The 20,079-nt window shown below is 40.6% G+C and overlaps 1 protein-coding gene across 7 annotated transcripts in view; it reads right to left on the reverse strand.

Moving 5' to 3' along the window:
• Positions 1-4,528: 4,528 nt before the first annotated feature.
• ALG9 (ALG9 alpha-1,2-mannosyltransferase) overlaps positions 4,529-20,079 on the reverse strand; it is a 100,289-nt gene continuing 84,738 nt past the window's right edge. For 3 of the 7 annotated variants that reach the window (XM_082476882.1, XM_082476877.1, XM_082476879.1), the window contains 2 exons: positions 10,235-10,353; positions 6,650-9,943 (listed from right to left, as the gene is read on the reverse strand). In XM_082476882.1, coding sequence (XP_082333008.1) covers positions 9,742-9,943; positions 10,235-10,353 — 321 coding nt within the window. In that variant the 3' untranslated portion in view covers positions 6,650-9,741. Of the gene's footprint in view, positions 6,620-6,649; positions 9,944-10,187; positions 10,354-20,079 lie in introns of those variants that run through there. The other 4 variants (XR_014267988.1, XM_082476881.1, XM_082476878.1 and 1 more) reach the window with 4 other exon arrangements.

The raw sequence follows: 20,079 nt of genomic DNA on the forward strand, positions 1-20,079 counted from the left end.
GCTTTTGATTTCCGGGGCTCACTGAATCACTGAACCTGGTGCCCACACCAAACATATAAAGAGAACACCTGGAGACCTAAGTTCAAGGTCTGTCGGCCCCCAATTCCCGAAGAACAGCAGTCAGAATTAGTACTTCCCCTGACCACAAGGGTCGATTTAAGATACAACAAATCTGGAGATCAAGCAGACATGGTGACCTTTCTCAAAAGTCTTAGGCCCCTGAGTCCTATTATGGGCCCTAACATTCTTAGGACAGACCCCTGGTTATCTTGCCAGATGCTATACACAGCCCCAAAAAAAACCTTTGTTACAGTGTTAAGTGAATAAGCAAGGTACACAGTGTTATTGAAATTGTGGTACACAGTGTAATTTAAACTGAAAATGTTCAGAATTAATAGATTACTCCTAAATAGTTAATATCAAAATATCTTAAGATTTAAAAAAAAAAAGCAAGTGCCAGAGCAATGTATATAGTATCTTACTATTTATATAAAATAGAATGCACATACATGTGCTTGTATAAGCATTAAAAAAAAAATCTCTAGAAGAACACACATGACTAACCACATTGGTTGATTATGGGTATCTGGGAAACAGAAATGGGAGATTTTTCAATTTTTCCATTTATCCTTTTGTTTGGTTTTTACTATTTACTAAACTCCAGATTTTACTCAAATTTCATCCATTTTTCCACTGATGTCTTTTTTTCTGTTTCAGGACCCAATCTGGAATATCACATTGCATTTAAGTTTTTTGAATACTGAACCATAAAAATTATTACATATTCAAACAAACACACCTTCTGGCTCTTGGTTACCACACTGTAGACTGCACTCTGCCTCCCCCTGGTTGGTTTCCCCAGTGACATCCATACATGTGTATTAATAGTCTCCTCCTGCCAGCTATTCCCTATCTAGCCCTGCTATGTCCACGCGGTAGAGTCCAGATTACCTTCTCCCTTAGTTTTGTAAGCCCTCATCACCATGTATTGTACTACACCCAGCCAACGTAAGTAGCTTCCAGCATCAGGGCATACTGTCCCCAGACCCCAATTAGGCAGAGGTTTGATTTAGCAAAAGCAGGGATTACTTAAAATATTCCAGGTCCCCTAAAAGCTTTTCCCTGTGGTGTCCCCTGAAGATGGTATTCTTTCCCATTAAAAAAAAATATATTTATTTATTTATTTGGCTGCGTCGGGTCTTAGTTGCGGTAGGCGGGATCTTTGCTGCGGCACACGGGCTTTAGAGCGTGCAGGCTCAGTAGCAGTGGCGCACAGCCTTAGTTGCCCTGCAGCATGTGGGATCTTAGCTCCTTGACCAGGGATCGAACCTGCGTCCCCTGTACTGGAAGGCAGATTCTTAACCACTGGACCACCAGGGAAGCCCCCCCCCCCTTTTTTTCTCTGATCTGCCCAACAGAACTGTTAGTAAAAAGGTCACAGGAGTAAGAAAGAAGCAGTGCCAAGACCCCTGGACACACGATTCACATCTCAGCAGAGATTCAGCTGGGACTGTAGTCAGAAACCAGAATTTCCACTGACTTCTAGGACTTCAGGAAATCAGCTCCCTTTCTAATCTAGCTGTGTGAAATTAAAATTAGCTGAGGGCTCACAGTGTTCTAGAAAATCCCCTACAGATGAGAGTGGGCATATTCAGGGTGGTATGGCAATAGACATACAACACAGAAACAGACTCAGACTTCAGAAACAAACTTATGGTTACCAAAGTGGAAAGGTGGGGGGAGGGATAAATTAGGAATTTGGGATTAAAAGATACACACTACTCTATATAAAAGAGATAATCGACAAGGACCTACTGTATAGCACAGGGAACTCTACTCAATACTCTGTAATAACCTCTATTGGAAAAGAATCTGAAAAAGAATGGATGTATGTGTATGTATAACTGATTCACTTTGCTGTACACCTGAAACTAACACAGCATTGTAAGTCAACTATATGACAATATAAAATAAAAATTATTTAAAAAAAAAGAAAGAAAAGCAAAGCCCCTACAAAGACTGAACACTCTGTCTTACTAGGACAAGCTCTGGGCTCTGATTATGGAAGGCAGAATAAGAAGGTGGTTGAAAAAGTGACATGAATAAGACTAGACCCTGTTCTTATCTCTGCCCATCTAGCCATTCCAGACACCTGAGCACAATACCCAAACAAGAGGTCATGAAATAGGGAGGGTACGATCATGGTTACGAGAGGGAGTCTGGAGCCAGACAGACTGTTTGGGTTTGAATCCCAGGTCTGCAACTTTCTACCCAGGTGATCTTGGGCAAACCGTTTAATATCTCTGAGTATCAGTTTCCCCATCTTTAAAAAGAGGATAATAGTTACCGAGCTCACAAGGTTGTTGTGAGGATTATGTGAGAAAAAGAAGCAACTTGAAACCTTCTTGACATATAGTAAATGCTTAATAAGTGTTAGCTATTACTCGTATTATTTCTGCACAGAGCAAATCTGATGATCTAGAGGGTAAAAAAAACATAAAAGGAAAACAAGAAACCCCCCAAATGACAAAAACCCCAAACCTCAATCTATTCCCCAGATAGTTCTAAGATTGAGTTCAGAAATGGGATAAAGAAGGGAAATCTTCCTTCTTTATCAAAGAGGTGAACTTGTCTGTCCCTAAAGGCCTAAATCTGCCTAAGTGGATACCCTATACTTTTAAATTCAAATTCTACTTCCTTCTGCAAATGTTTGCTTTTCACCCCACGACCTACACATAAGGAGAAATCAAAGGTATTCTCAGACTGTTTACTTTATAGGGGCTCAGCCCCTTCTACCTTAAGTTGAGCTACTGTGCTGTAGATAATGTGTTGGCATCTGATGGAGGGGAGAACCCTGAACATTCACATAGCCTTTGAGTTGCCTTTGATATCAGTACGTTAGCAGAGGAAAAGTTAAGACTGCTTTGCTCATATCTGGAAACTTGAAAATGAGTCAATGGCTGGTAATTACCCCTAAAAGTAGCTGCTTCCCCCTCTCAACCAAACACATATCTTTTACTACCTATGAATACCATCAAGGTCATGTCAACAGAGGTAAAATTAACTGGGAAGAATTGACCTGTGGATCATTTACCAACCAGGGAATCACTGTTAGCGGTGATGATCCAGCTGTCACAAATTATGGTCACGGTTTTCTCCAGGAAAATTTTGTAATTATAGAAATATAGGAGCGTAATTCTAAAGTATACAGATTCTAAAGAAATGCAACTCAGATATTTCAGTTTACACTGGAATTTTGACACCAAGGATACAGCAAATAGTGGAACTAATTAGATTCCTGGAGGAAGAGGAGAGCTGAAATTTTTAGTGAGAACAGGCTGCCCTCTGCTGGACACTAGGGCACTGCAGACAAGGCTGACTCGAGTTTTCAGAAACTGTGATACTTGGGAGTAAAACAAAAACAAAACCCAAAAAGCATGGCAACAAATTTAAACTCTGAGTTCTATTTTTTAGAATATCACAGACTCTGGGAACACAATTATAGAAAAAAGCCCAAGGAAAGGGGAAGGGGCTGAGTTTTTTTTTTAAATTCGCAAGATTCTTTTATAAATGTAGCACTGTAAAGCCAGCCTCCTTTTCTACAGAACTCCACAAATATTTCACGGGCAAGAAAAAATGGGAACATATTATAGGAAATACCAAGGAGGCTTAGAGACATATTGTTAATAGGGAGACAAGGAGCAAGACCAATTCCTGAATGATACATGGTGTTTTCTTGCTGGTTGAGTGAACACGGATCAGGTCATTTCTCTCAAAATGAGATTAACCTTTGCTCTCATGTCTGCGGGGGGGGAGGGGCGGGTAGCAGCAGCTCCAGAGAAGCTCCGAAGACCAGTGGCAGAATAACAAAGGGGAAGTCTTCACTGTACTTGTCGCAAACAAACAGATAAGTATATAAGATCGACAAAGCAGCCTCCCTCAGTGTGCCCTGAGCAGGAGGGCTTAATACCCACACACATCTTTTTTTTCATTCTCCTATTCAAGACAGCCACAGGTCCTTATCTGAGGAGGCCAAGAGGGTTTGAAAAATGCCAGGCAGTCTTCCTGAAGGGTGGATCTGCCAGCTCAAACTCTCTCCTCCCATATAATAAATAAATTAAATGGCACTTGAATGGGTCTGAAATTGCCAAAATTAGTCATTCCTTTTTTCCAGATTGTTATCATTCAAATGTACTGAGATGAGAGGATCAATGAGAAGGGAACTAGAGTAAATTATTAACATCCATTAGTGTGCTTCAGTACCACATTAGTTAATTGTTTCCCAGAAAGCGGGGCCCAGAGAGAATGAGAGACGGGACAGGTACAGTTTGATAGGGCAGAAAAAGCAGAGAAAAGGGTCTGGGGAGGGGAAGAGGCCTGGGTTAGCAGGGGTTGTAACTGGAAAGAGACACCAAACATTTTGCTGACTTAATTATCTTTGATCTTTCATGTGATTGTTTGCTTTCCAGTCTCTAATATCAATAGCAGTGGGTAATTAGAAAAATCACCTAAGGAGTTTAAAAAAAAATAAATAACGATGACTAGGCCCATCTTGGGCCACTAACTCAGAATTCCCTGGGAGGAAGGGGGTGGGTCCAAGCAGACAGTGGCAATTTTTAAAGGGTCCCCAGGTGATTCTTTCGTGGAGCTCCAGTTGAGAATCACTGCTCTGTGGGTCACATCTTCTCCAGCATTGAGTATAATGCTGCTGAAGCAGCCTAGCAAACAGACCAGAAACCATACCCTTCTCATTTGGCAACTTGGAATTTGAGGGTTAAAACGGCAAATTACAGGCCAATGGCACCAATTGCCGAATAGTGATTCTGCAGGCAAATAAAAGTCAAAGATAATCCTCCTAAGGCAGTAAATGGCTGGAATCCATGGTTGTGGTCTGCAAAAAACCCTTGTCAGAAGAAGTTACTTTTATCTCACACAATCTTTTGGCTGATAGGACCATCAAGAGTCACCCGATTTACACTCTTATCTCTAGGCATGTCAAGGCAGAACATGCAGCCCAGAAACTAGAAGCAAAAACAAACCAAAAACCCCTACTACCTTGAAGTAATTTATAAAGATACCTTAAGATTTCTTTAAATATTTTAAAGAAATGCTCATACTTAGGTATGCTATTTAACCCAATTGTTTTAATTACGAGCTGTTTATTCTAAGGAGCTACAATAGGAGTTCCCAGTCTGCCTGTCGTCTCACTACAATTCTGTATTCTCACATCCCTTATCTGAATGTCTCTCATTTTCATTTATCAAATCTGTTGGTTATAATTTGTTTCAATGCCAGGTCTGTGGTGAACTCCAGGGCTGAAGAGAGCCAAAACAGCTTTCAGCTGCAAAAAACCACTTACTACTTGATATTATTGAATTTGAACGTATCACTACGAAGTCATCTTGCAGTTAGACTTCCTTTTCCTAGGAGGGCATGTATCTGGTAGGAACCGAGCATCTCCTCACACCTGGACGAGAGGTTTTCTGCTCCAAATTCATTCAGAAGGTGTTGTGGGCTGTCTGACCCTCCAAAACCAAGTAATGATAAAAATATTCAATAAAGGAAATTCAATCTCTCTTTTTCGAAGGTATTCTGAGGAATCCTCCTTTGTGTGAAAGCATGTATCCTTCAGAATTCCTAAAATATACATAGCATTTAGCCTCATTCACATCTTCCAAATTGCCCTTTGAGTTACTATAGGGCTCATGACTTGCTCTATTTTCTGTGGCCTAAAATCGACCAAGTTGAAAGCAACAGCTGTATTTTTGTTGCAGGTGTCTTGAAGTGTGACATGGTCTTTGCCCCCAGATGTGCCAACAATATTCTTGAGAGACAGGTTTGCAAGGGTTGCATGCTAAGGTTCTATGTCGTTAGTAAAAACACTAGGTACTCAAGAGGGTTCAGGAAGTAATCACAGGGGTCTGAAGTCTAGAAAGACTTCATAAAAGAGAGGGAGACTCAAGCTGGCCCTAAAAGTAAGAGAAATAAACAGGGAGAAGGATGACCTTCTAGGCGGGGAAAAGAAATTCATTAGGGCTATAGACTTCTCCCTTCTGGAATTATATTAATAAAATATCCTTCTCTAAAACAACTTGGAAGAAATAATCAAACCAAGTTTCCCGGGCATTTTGGGTCCTATGGAAAGAAAACTGGTAACCAGTGGTACTAAACCAGATGGTTACTAGAAGTTGTTGGCTATAAGGTGCAAGATACAGGAATGATGTTAGAAATTCATTCACAAAAAAAGTTTTATTGCTCCTGACAACCCCTGACAAAGTGGAAAATTACCTAAATGTTAGATATTACTAGATCACATTTCTATGAATACTAAGACTCTCAAAGCCCAGAGATTCTTAATCCAAAAGCGTAACATGGACCCAGAAACTCTCTTTTAGGCACAATGTTGACACACTGAGTAGTTCCCACTGTGCTTGGTTTTTCCACAAAATTAAACTAACCCTCACTGGGTTTTCCAATGGCTTCTTGCCAGAGTTTTCAGAATAAACATTCTGGGCTATTTGGTCTACAGAGGGCAGGTCTATACACTGAAGGATGAAAGTGGGGGTGATGGAAGGAGTTGAGCTCCTTCAGGTTCCAATCGCCACCAAAGATTTAAAAGCTAAAAGCAAAAGAGAAAATATCAACTTAATAAAAGGAAAATCAAACTGCCAAGATTTATTTAACTTTTTCTTTCACAGAAAATACAGTATGTAATGTAAACACTGACATGTGAAATAAAGTACAAGGATCAGGAAGACAAATGAATTGAACAATACTCTTGCTTCAACACTGTAGTGCTTCCCGATTTCACTTGCAGCATGAATCTCACGGTTAAATAGATTATATACTGGAAAAATTAAAGGCAACATTCATTTAGATTTATCAAAACACCAGAGAGCCTCTGAAACCCAACAATGCCATATGGAAGTCAGATCTTTCTGTTGCAAAAAAATTACAGCTGAGCACATGTCCATTTATCTGTTTACCCAAGGCATTTAATGTAGGAGCCTAAGAATGAATTAATACATGAGCTTAATATGGCTATGGAGGCAAAGATTAAACTGTGCCTCTTTTTGCTCTTCAGAGAAAATAAAATTAACGAAATTTAAAGCAGAGCTGCCCAACACTGGCCAGAAGACAGCACAATCACCGTGAATTCTTATTTCAATAAATCCCACAAAATGCAAAACACAATAAAGGATTTCCATTTGTGCTCTGCCCAAATGGTCAATCCGGACCTAATGCTGCAGAATTACATGGGGTTTTGAAGGTTCTTTCCCAGAACTCCAAACTAGAAAAAATGACCCAAATAAATGGTTGGGATCAAGAACCACCTTGATTTAAAACAGAGAATCAGTTTCTACACTTGAATTCAGTAATAAAGAGTGTGGGCTTCACTTTTCTGTTATAATCTCAAGAGATTAAAATGAGTGGTCTTTCTTATCAGATGACACCTACCAGTTGACAGGTATACTTTGATAACAGATGCTACTACACAGACTGGTTCAGTAATAGGACTCAGTGTTGTGAGATCTGGGGTTCAGACAAGGCTGCTTAAGATCTAGAGATCAGAGAGCCCTGGAATTGCCAATACACCCAACTCCCTCGCTCAGCTCCATAATCAAAGGTTGTTACCAATAAGCTGTAGACCTTCATTCATTCCTTGATAGTCAACAATCTGTGGAGAAAAACGTACCTGAGATACTTTACAGTGAGCAGAGAGGTCAGCTCATGCTGAACACTGATTCTCTGGAGGAGAAATGTTACTCTCACCAAGTGTTTTGAAACTCTCTTCCCAGGCAAAGCTAACCTCCCTGTATTGCTGAGGTGGAGATGTTTTAACGCGTTTATGTATCATGTGAAAAACACCTTCACGGCAAAAAACATTCATTTTTATATCCCTTACCTATCGAATTTGGCAGAGTGTTCTGCAATTTACTGTGCTCTCACTAAAGATATTCATAGAACAGAGCAAACCGAGATCAGGTTTTAAAAGGGATAGCAACCGATATTCCCAAGGAACACCTAGATTGATCATGACCTTTTTTGTGCTATGTTACAGTAAGTTCTTGCTCAGAAGGCTTTTTTTTTTAACATGAAACATGATAAAATGGATCTTCACTGTACCACTGTGATTAGAAAAGGCCACTCACCATGGACCTCCATTACTGTACTCTCTCATTTACCTTGGCAAAACAAAAAAAGAGCTCTAGCCACTGTGAAGGACAGTGCACTATTACTGCAGGTATGGCAAGATATTTCACTAAAAATTCTCTATCCTATAGTCAGACCACATGTGCCAATATTTGCCTTGGGAAAACAGTAATCAAGTATTGAAAATTAAATACAAAAATCTTTAAAGCAACGAGTGGGACCCCAGTTTATCTTCACTCTCCAGTTATCATTGTTCTATGTTACCTAGACCTACTGACTCACAATTCTTCAACCCCTCCCCAGATATTCCTTTAGAGGGGATCCGAATGAGAAGACTCTTTATATGGTAACTAGCCATTTCTTCCCTTGTCACTTCTCCTCTCTTGGAATCAGTTCCTACTGAAAATCCCTTCTCTTTGAAAAATGAAAGATGGAAACTCTGAAAAATGAATGCATCCTATTTGCAGATACTAGACACAATCACCCTTAGGGAAATAAGGCACTGTAATGTGACCCCAGATTGACTATAGGAATGGAACTGGTATTGGATCCTGTGTGGCTGCAAAGGAGCTTGACTTCCAAACATGAGCACTACTTTCCTGCCACAGGCCAGGCTGCATCCCAGAGTACCGCGATGATGGTCTAACCAACAGGCAGACTGGAGGCTCTGAAGAACTCACAGAAACACAGATAAAATTCTTCCTTAAAATAGAAAGTTACATTATCAATTAGGTCTCTGGCCAACCTCATCATTCTTTCAAGTAATGTTTTCATAGTCAAGTGAGGAGTAGGGACGAGCACTGGATGAGAAGTTAGGCAACCCAGGTTCTGGTCCTAGCATTACTACTTATTGGCTGTGTGGCCTTGGGCAAGTCACCTTACCTCCCCCTGCCCCCTGCCCCATAGTCTCAGTTTCTTCATCTGTAAAATGGGGATAAAACCACTTGCCTTGTCTACCTCACGTCATGACTGTGAGGATCAAATGAGATAATGTGCAAGTGCTTTGTAAACTATGAAATACTGTGTGTAAAAGCAAAGTAAAGTATATACTTATGTTTTAATTAAGTCCTTATCATTGCCTATTTGACTAGAGGTGCCCCATGCAGGATGAGCTTTGCAATAGACATACTCAAAAACAGGTGCCATGAACATACACTGGTCTTTTTCACTAGGGTTGTTTAAAAAAGGGAGATTCTTAATTTCCTCAGAAATGGCCTAAGAATAAATTACTTTAAAATGTGATGTCATCCAAATCTACCAACTGATAGAGTTAATTTTCTCCACGTATGTCCTGTACAGTTATAGTCTGGTCTGTTGATACCTTTATACAGGGAAGTCTTGAATTCAAGAAACAGCATGCTAAAACTTAAAAAACAAACAAACAAAAACCCAAACCCATATAGTTTACAGTTTGTTGTAAAGGAAATAAGATGAAAGCAAGAGGCAGCCTATGTAATGAAATTAAGCCACAGTTCCTCAACTGGTTGCCTTTTTCCTGAGATACCTCCAGGGCAGGGTCCTGGTCCTGTGACGTGCTTTAGAAAAGCTTAGTCTTGCTGGAGGTGAGAAGGACATGTAGGTTGGCAATTAGGCTGTGCTCGTTTTCAGCACTCGATTGGAACGAGAAGGTCTGCTAGGAGCTGCCAAAGAGCTTTGGTGGAGAAGCTCATACGGCCCAAGGGAGGCTAGTTCTTGGATGCCAAGCCAGAGTGTGTAGAACAGTTCAACACAGACATCCAGTCCCGGGATTTTCAGTTCTTCCTGAAAGCTGGTTCTACTCTTCTCCGGTCTAGTAAAATAACTGAACAGAAGAAAAACAATGAGATGTGGAGCAATGTATCTACCCAGACTTCAGGGCCTTTCTCCACCTAGCTGCACAAAGTGCACATGCAGAACAGAGACACACATTAAGAAGTGAATGTGATTGACTCTGACAAAGCCCAAAGAGCCCAGATTCCAGTATTCTTGTCAGACGGCTTTTATTACAAATGTTACAAATGATGACTTGGAGGGAGTCCTGTCAGTGGAATTACCAGTTAACAGGATGGTTGTCCTTTGGGGCCACAGGCATGGTGCTAACCTCCACTTTTCTTCCTGATTTGCTTTCCTTTCCGGGGTTTGAGGATGGTGTAGTTTGCATACACTGTATACTGATCTGACAGGAAGGGAACATAGAATGCCCGCAACAACTTTGAAGATCTGAAAAACAAGAGAAAAAAGAAAAGACAGAATTTTATCATTTGAGAGAATTTACTAATGTATTGAAAATGATTAAAGGAAATAAACGAAGCGCTATGGTGAGGATTATATTTTATACAAGCAGCACAGAAAAGTCTGTTATTTAGCTACTAGATCTTGATAAAAGACTTAATCAAGACCAAGTACCTTCTTACCTGCACCCAAATGATAGCCTCTCTATTAAGCCACAGGATATCCTTCAGAATAGCTCTAGGTCTGCACTTTGCATTAGAATTTGCCATAGAAAAATTCCAATTCAATCAAAGGACTGCTATTACAGAAATAAATTCTTAACACCTCAAAGGTTTCTGTACCTAAGAAACTGTAGAGATGCCAAAATGCTCAAATGATCCTGACTCTGGCTCTAAGTTTTCCTAGAGAGCTGGAGAAAACTGTGTTCTGGGCTTCCTGTGCGTACTGTTCTGGCAATTCTTAAGTCAAAGAGAGAATCTTTTTACTTTTTACTAAAATATAGATAGGAACAGCTAAAAACCTGAATTTCTCACAAGTTTCTAAAGAATGTGAAAAATACCTCACATTTATTGAATACCTAGTATTGAACAGGCACTGGGAAAAGTGCTTACACTTTTAAGGATATTATTTAATCCATCTGATAACCCTATGAGGAAAGTGATATTATCCCTATTTTATAGATGGGAAAATGAGACTTACATAGATTAAGTAACTTGAGCAGGGTTACACAGTAAGTGATAAAGCCCTCATTCAAATCCAGATTTGATTCCAGGTTCTGCACTCTTACCACTCTGGTTTATCCTGCATCCCAGGAACAGGCTAACAGGATTCATCACTTACTAGAAAAAGCGGCAGTGATAGTTTTAAATTCTATACGAAGTATTACTTCTTGACTATGGTTTCTGAGTCTACAAACCAAAAGTTGGCCCTGCAACTGCCAACCTAAATGAGGTAGCTGAAGGGTGTCCCACTGCCAGTCCTTTTCCAGACTCTCAACTTGTAAATGTCATGTCAACGTGGCATTTGCACTGGCAGCCTACCCCTGAGTTTGGCAGACTCCTGCAATGCCTGCACACAATGATATCGTGCTTGGCATACACACCTCTTAGAGATTCTCCCCAACTGGGATGCTGGCAGTGCTCTGCGCTCAACAGAGATGCACTTCACTTCAACAGCTAACAGCTCAAGGGCTCTGATAGAGAAAAGAGGCTTAGAAGAGAGACACACGAGATAAAGCAGGGCTCCTGCAAACAGAATGAACAGGAGGAGGAAGCACCTACCTCAGTCAAAAAGAAGTTAATTTATTCTTTCTGTCCGTGCTGCACAGATAAGGGGAAGGTCAGAACAGAAAGTTGTAAGCTGGAGCAAACTCCTGCAGGCTTCAGTGCAGTAAAGAAAGGCTAAACCGAATTAAACATTCCAGTTGATTCCACACTAAATGCTTCACTAATACAGTCAGTATATATTTCCGGTCAACTCAGTCCTTGGTATAACGTTAGGTCCATTGGGCCCAATTTCACTTTCTTTTTGGAACTATTCCTTACTACTTGGGAGGATTGTTATTTCATAATTTTATTCTTCTTAGAGTCTTCCGAACAACAAAGGGAAATTATACTTATTATCAAAAATACAGTAAAACTCATTCTATCTTGTAACTACCATATGGGTCCAGCACAAGCTTTTATAAATTTAAGCTATATTATTGAATCTTAGTGGTCTTTTTTTTTTTCCTACATCTTGGATTATTTACAACTATGCTTTTAAAAAAAGACAAATGATAAGAGAAAGGAAGAGTGATGAAATCCCCAAAAAGGATGATGCAAAAGTGATTCAATTACATTATCCTTCAATTTTCTCACTGCACTGTCCAAAGTATGCGTCATCTTTCAATAAGGTACAAAAGACTTGAGACACTATCTTTGTAGTCTGCACTTAGCTTTAATTAAGCACAGCTGAGAGTTCAGAATTTTAAAATTTTCTGTCCATAATGCCAATGAGAAGAAAATTGACAGAGGAAGACATTTCACAATCAGACAAATCAGAAGATGAATGCAAAGAGACAAATAGCAGCACTTAAGACTCTAATGATGATGGTAACATTTATCAAAAAGGCAAAATTTCAGACTATGAGTCTTTAGATGACCACATACTAGACAAATTTTCTAACTCAAGAAATGATGAGTGAACAGTGTATTTCTAAGAACAAAAAGGAAATAGGTGTTCTCATTCAGTTAGTCATTCAACAGGAAGGACTTTGGAGGGATTCAGAATGAGCCTCCCCAAAGCGTACAGCTTTAGCATGCAGATTATTTTGAGTTAAGATAAGGCCCAAGAGACACAGGAAGAACTTTCTCCCTCCCCCTTAACTACCTAAAAGAATCTAGATAGGGAAGCTGGCTCAGAGAGAGAGGTATTACCAGAGATAATTTTTTATCTGAATGACATATCTGTGTGGCAGGGAAAACATCTGCCCTTCTTACTGTCCTGTGAATGACCCTCCTCCCCTCCAAAGCCCCAGGCCTCTATCCTGTTCCTTAGCTCAGGATGGCATATAAGCCTCAACTGCCAGAGGCTTGTCTTTGGGTCTCTTATTTTTATGGGGCTCCTGTACATATGAAATTAAATTGGTTTTTCTCTTGTAAATCTATCTTACATCAATTTGATTATTAGGCCAACCAAAAGAACCTAGAAGGGTAGAAGGAAAAGTTTTGCTCCCCTACGACTTCATCATGCAATATTTTGCAACAAGAACTTGGACTATCCTGTTATGCTAAAAGGGCATATGACTACATTCTTTTATCTTTTATGGGGTCTGTGTGCCAAATTCTATTTGATACAGTTCATGAGGGGACAAATGCTGAGGGCAGGTTAATATACAAAAGTGACTAGAAGGATACAGATAAAGAAATAAAAAATTCAAAAAATTAATCGATCATTTTGATTGATGTTTATAAATCTAAAGATGAAAGTGTTTAATTATGGAGCAAAGAAGATAGTTGTCTTCTCTTCAACAAAATTATGAGCCATTTAAGGTTTCCAAAAATTCTTCAAGTTTTGCATTTTGATAATACAAATGCAGGAAGAACCAGAAGTAACAAGCTAGAACCTATTAGAGATGTATCTGAAGTCTGGAACCAGTATTTTCAAGATGTATATATTCCAGGTTCATGCATGACAGTTGATGAGTAGTTAGTTGAGTTCAGAGGTGCCCATTTCAGGTGTGTATATTCAAAACCAGGAGAATATGGAATAAAGATTGGGGTTGCTACATTTATATTATTATTAAAATTTCAAATGAAGTTTTTTTAACTATCCTTTCATTATTCTTATAAGTTATTTTTAAAATAACTAAAATATATGAAAACAAAAGGGGTCTATTGGGCCAAGACAGCAAATGGTGATGACTATTTTTAGGCTGATAGGTCATGCCAAGGAGTTCATTCTAAAAGATCATTTCAGAAAACTATCTTGGGCTATACATGGGACATAATCATCATCAAAAATACTGACCTCCCTAAAATGGAAGAAGGGCCACTATGCTTTACTGTTGAATGCAAAAGGCAAGCTGAAACAAAGGTAAAAAAATAAAAAAGATTGGGACAAAATATTTACCATACAATTAACAGAGGAAGAGTACCTAGAATATATAAAGTATTCCTGCATTCACTAAGACAAACAACTCAAAAGGAAAAAATGACAAAGGACATAAACAGAGAAAAGAAATGTAAATGGCCAATAACCATATGAAATAATGCCCAATTTTACTAGTAATTGGGGAAATGTAAATCTAGATACAATTTTTCAATAATCAGGTTTGCAAAAGTTGAAAAGTCTGACAGTATCAAACACCGGCGAGAAATTAGGAAACTGATATTGCCAGTAAAAGTGGAAACCTGAAAGAGCCATTTGGAAAGGCAATTTTAACAATACCAATTAAAACAAAAATTATGCAGTCCCTATGATATAGCAGATGATTTTTATTTTGTACTTTGCACCATATTGCTTTTTTTTAACAACCTACTTTGTTTTCCATTTGTTACAATAGAAAATTTCAAACATATACAAAAGTACATGAAATATATTACTTGTAATAATTTTTAAAAACCAGTAGACAGGAACTTCCCTGGTGGCGCAGTGGTTAAGAATATGCCGGCCAATGCAGGGGACACGGGTTTGGGCCCTGGTCCGGGAAGATCCCACGTGCCGCGGAGCAACTAAGCCCGTGCGCCACAACTACTCAGCCTGCGCTCTACAGCCTGCGAGTCACAACTACTGAAGCCCGTGTGCCACAACTACTGAAGTCCATGCACCTAGAGCCCGTGCTCCGCAACAAGAGAAGCCACCACAATGAGAAGCCCGCGCACTGCAAAGAAGAGTAGCCCCCGCTCACTGCAACTAGAGAAAGCCCGCGTGTAGCAACAAAGACCCAACGCAGCCAAAAATAAAAAAAATAAATAAATACATTTACTAAAAAAAAAAAAAAAAAAAAAAAACAGGGCTTCCCTGGTGGCACAGTGGTTGAGAATCTGCCTGCCAATGCAGGGGACATGGGTTCGAGCCCTGGTCTGGGAAGATCCCACATGCTGTGGAGCAATTAGGCCTGTGAGCCACAACTACTGAGCCTGCGCGTCTGGAGCCTGTGCTCCGCAACAAGAGAGGCCGCGATAGAGGCCCGTGCACCGCGATGAAGAGTGGCCCCCACTTGCCGCAACTAGAGAAAGCCCTTGCACAGAAACGAAGACCCAACACAGCCAAAACTAAATAAATAAATAAATAAAAATTTAAAAAACAAAACAAAACCAGTAGACAAAGTTTTAAATAAAGGAAACCTCAAATCCTTAAAATGAACAAACAAAAAAACCCCTATGTGCTTACTATGTGTAGAGCTTTGTGTGCTAGCCCTGAAGCCTCTGTTCTCAAAGAGCTAATAATCTATAGTTGGAAGAAACAGAATATGAACGACGTAAACATAATGTAGCATACACTAAATACTAAATAGCTGATACAGAAGTTCAAAGTGCTAATACACATATTCAGAAGAGAGAACAAACACTGAGGGTTGCATAGGTGTGGAAGAAGCATTTACTATACATTATTCCATTTTGTCCATCCAACATTCCAAGGTACACTAGGCAGAAAAAAGCAACTTGCCCATCCATAACCAAATCTATAGGCAACTCAGGTTAAATGCTCTGTCCACTCAGCAACAACTGGAGAATGGCTTGAATAAAATCCAAACTCTAACGATCTACAAAGCCGTAGGAGATCTAGCCCTCACTTACCTGTCTCACCTCACCTTGTGCCATTTTCTTCCTTGCCCACCACACTCTCACCACACCAGCCTCCTTTCAAGTTCCTCAAAATTACAAGTTCTTTCCTAGTCTCAATGAGGATTTCAAAGTCCCACTGAATGTGTGGTTTGCAATAACCATCTTGCTAAGGACAAGCATGTGTTTGTCCCAAGAGACCCAAGAAGCACTGGGATTCTCCCATGCTTCCTCAGTGTACAAGCGTAAGAAATTCGGCATCAAATTCTAGACAATGTGTTCAGGAAGCAAGGAGGCATTTCTAGTTAAGCCTGAACACAAAACTATATAAGAGGTGGGAACTAAATGTAAGGAGAAGTTAAGTAAAATTTATCATCAGTGGTTGGTACTGGAAAAATCCTTACTAGAAGATGAACCTTCTTTTCTCCTGCAGATTTTGCTTATGATTTTTAATAGCATTATCTATCTTTAACACCTAAAGCCACTAATTTCTTCCAGTGGATGAAGTGAGTAAACAATCAACACATACACTTCTGAGCTGGGACTGGAAGATTCTGTGATTTTTTTTTTTTAAACCAGAAGACCAAGTTGACGTGAATCCTTCATTTCTAATACTATAGCTGCTGTTCTAGATTAATTTCTTTCCCATCAGTAGCTTTAATATGTTAAGCATGACTAGGGCCTTTCAAATTGTTATATTGTATGATTGCTGGAAGAAGGGAAATCAAATTGGTTATTTGCCTTTGTGAAAGAAAAGAGCATTGGAATAACATGCATGTGCACACATTCAGACACGTGGAAACAAAGATCAGACTGAATCACAAATTAGAACAAAACTAATGCCGATCAAAACTCATACAATGTCTGTAATAACGTGAAATGCCAAAGTATTGCCCTAGGGAAGCACAGGCAGCATAATTGAGGGAGACGCAAAATATGTGCCTCTATCGTGGACACTGAAGTACTTCCCCTCCCAGTGAGAAAGTCACTCAGGCAATTCAAGGATGAAACAGACGTGAACAAAGCCATTGCCTGAACAGCATAATTAGCTGATCACTCAGAATGTTTTCTCATTCAATTACCAGCCCTACTTATCAGGGCTGGGGAGCACTCCGCTGTGGAGATTGCAATCTGCTCTTGCTGACGTCAGTGGAAGACTGGCTGCCAGTCCCTGATGTCACCAGTTCAACAGACACAATGGAAACGCTGGGTCAATTTTTCGTTTTAAAAAGAAAACGTCCGAGTACTCAGGTTTTCTCTTTTATTTTTATCTATCTCTCTATCTCTCCATCCATCCATCCACCCATCCACCCACCCACCCACCCATCCATCCATCCATCCAAACATTACTATCCGTGTAAACCTGTAGTCTGAGCTCACTGCCAGTTCTCTTTCTTTTTAAAGCTAGTTCCCTCTCTTTTTGTCTTTGTCTCTTGTTCTCTCTTGCACTTAGTTCACAGTTCAGTGACAGACTTCCACAAGCCTCAGAACAGAACTGGCCTTTCAGAGAAATCATCAGTTCTGAAGAGGATCTCAGAATTCCCTCAAGACTTAATCCTAGTCACAGTCAGTCTTCAGTCTCATATCAAGCCGTTTAAGAACTGCTCAAAAAGCTGATATGCAGCAAAAATGTGGTTGGTCTTTAATATTCTCTAATAGGAAATGGGGTGAGAGACATTACTCTCATGGTAAGTAAGAGAGAGGTGACATTTATCACTTCTCCAAAATAAAGAAATGGACACAGGAGTTACATGCTGTATGTTCACTCTCCCCTAGAATATCAGTCCCTTGAAGACAGAACTTTACCTATCTAACTGCTGTACTCCAGCTTTTAGAACAGGGCCACAGAAAGTGCTCAATAAATATCCTGTGAATGAATGAATGACTACACCCTGACTCTTAAATCAGAGCATCTAGTTTATCTCCCTCGCTTCTGGCAATATTCATCTTCTACAAGGAAAAGGAAATATCAAAAATAATATGAAGCTCTTCTGTCTCGTCTCTTCTCAGCCAATTCCGTCCTAAAGTCATCAGATGGGGCAGAGCAAAGCAGGAGTCTTCAGTGTGTGCGTGGGGAGGGGGAAGCTGCAGTGGCCATTGGGATCTTAGAGCACAAGTGAGATGCGGAGGGCATCCATATCAGCAAAGAGAATATATTTTTTCCCCAAAAAGTTTTAATCTTTTTTTGGCGGGGAGGGAGGCTTCACATATCAAGGGTTTAAAAAACAAAATCTGGTAAAAGTAGGTGAGAAACACCTGTAGGACACACCTGTACAACATAAATGGCCTAAATGTCAGTAAAACAGTAGCCAGGGGAACCGACAGTGACTGAAGGAACAGGGAGAGGAGAGACAAGAGACAAAACCATAGAGAATGCTGAAGACTCTGACAAAGTGGAAAAAAGCATTCAAATCCATTTTAAAGCATCGTGCTGGCCGTACAAAGCATTTCTGCAGACCTGCATTTCTCAGTCCTTGCTAGGGCTTCATGGAGCTGATCAGATTACTCTCACACTCTATGTTTCGTATCATCTTCTGGTTCCTACTTCCTTTATTGCCTCGTTTTCCTCCCCTCCAGCCTCTCACTTTATGCCCCAGCAACACAGAACTACTTGCACCCTCCCATTTCTTACCTAGCAAAGAGAATATTAATGCAAAAGGTCAAGAAACCTCTCCAGGGACTTCCCTGGTGGCACAGTGGTTGAGAATCCGCCTGCCAATGCAGGGGACATGGGTTTGAGCCCTGGTCCGGGAGGATCCCACATGCTGCGGAGCAACTAAGCCCGTGAGCCACAACTACCGAGCCTGCGCTCTAGAGCCCGTGAGCCACAACTACTGAGCCCGTGTGCCACAACTACTGAAGCCTGTGTGCCCTAGAGCCCATGTGCCACAGCTAAGCCCACACGCTGCAACTACTGAAGCCTGCGCACTCTAGGGCCCACGTGCCGCAACTACTGAAGCCCAGGTGCCTAGAGCCTGTGCTCTGCAACAAGAGGAGCCACCGCGGGGGCTTCCCTGGTGGCGCAGTGGTTGAGAATCTGCCTGCTAATGCAGAGGACACGGGTTCGAGCCCTGGTCTGCGAAGATCCCACATACCACGGAGCAACTAGGCCCGTGAGCCACAGCTACTGAGCCTGCGCATCTGGAGCCTGTGCTCCGCAACAAGGGAGGCTGCGACAGTGAGAGGCCAGCGCACCGCGGAAGAGTGGCCCCCACTTGCCACAACTGGAGAAAGCCCTTGCACAGAAATGAAGACCCAACACAGCCAAAAATAAATAAATAAATAAAAATTAAAAAAAAAAAAGAGGAGCCACCACGATGAGAAGCCCACACACAGCAACGAAGACCCAACACAGCAAAAAAAAGAAAAAAGAAAGAAAGAAAGAAACCTCTCCAGGTTTCAGTTTCCACAAAATTTACTAAATCATCATTACCCATGTGATCAGAATGACACTGTTTTCAGTGGGCATGTCCACAGACCCTGAGCATTCAATGAATACATTCACAGTTTTGACTCTTTGGTAGCAGCCTCCAAAGATCCACACTGTGTCATGACTTGGAAGTCTGCTGAGGAACAAACGAATCACATCACCACAAGACTGGTGTACGGAGTGAATCATTTTACTGCTTTGTGGCCTTGGCCAATCATCTGACACAACAGCATAACCTCTTGACCAGTCACCTTTCACCAATATTCAGAATGCGGGAATTGAGAAAGAATTGGTATTAAGCAAGCGGTCATTTTCTGACGTTCAGTCCCACCAAGGTTGATGGAGAAATGCTCTTGACCAGCCTTTTTCCATCTGATAGCTGCTTAGGTGTGAAGGGATTACGTGCTCCATCCACCATTCCTGTGGAGAAGACACTAAACAGTGTTCAAGAAGGTTTCTGTCCCTACTCTTTGGACCCTCATTTGAGCTACTTCTCTGTGACAGACAGTAAGTAGCACTGGAGGTCACAACAGGTGGATGATTCTGGCAAGTTTTAGAGAGAAGAAATAATGAGCATACTTTAAAATAACTCAACAATCTTTTCTCTTCTTTTTTAGCTTAAAAAAACAATTTATTATTTCTCCCAAATCTGTGGCTGACTGATGGGTTTTCTGTTTCACTGGGCTTTGGCTGGAATGTTCATGGCCAGCCATGGGCTGCAAGTTCAGCTAGATCTACAGGCCTTCAGTCCTCCTTTATGTGGGCTCCTCTCTCCACACAGCCTTTGGATTTCCTTAAGGGGTGGTACCTGGGTCCAAAGAAGGAGCATTCCAGGAGACAGGAAATAGAAGCCAATCAGCTACCCGACAATCTTTATTTTACCAAATAAGAGCATGAGAAACTTCTGAAGAAATTCTTATTTCACCTTTTTTTTCCTTCTTGCTTTGGCATAAATGCAGTTTTAAGAGCATGAAATACATCAAATAATTGATAAATATTTTCTGAGACCCTAATATG

This window comes from Balaenoptera physalus, assembly GCF_965194825.1.
Source record: "Balaenoptera physalus genome assembly, chromosome: 10".
In the NCBI taxonomy this organism is placed as follows: Eukaryota; Metazoa; Chordata; class Mammalia; order Artiodactyla; family Balaenopteridae; genus Balaenoptera; species Balaenoptera physalus.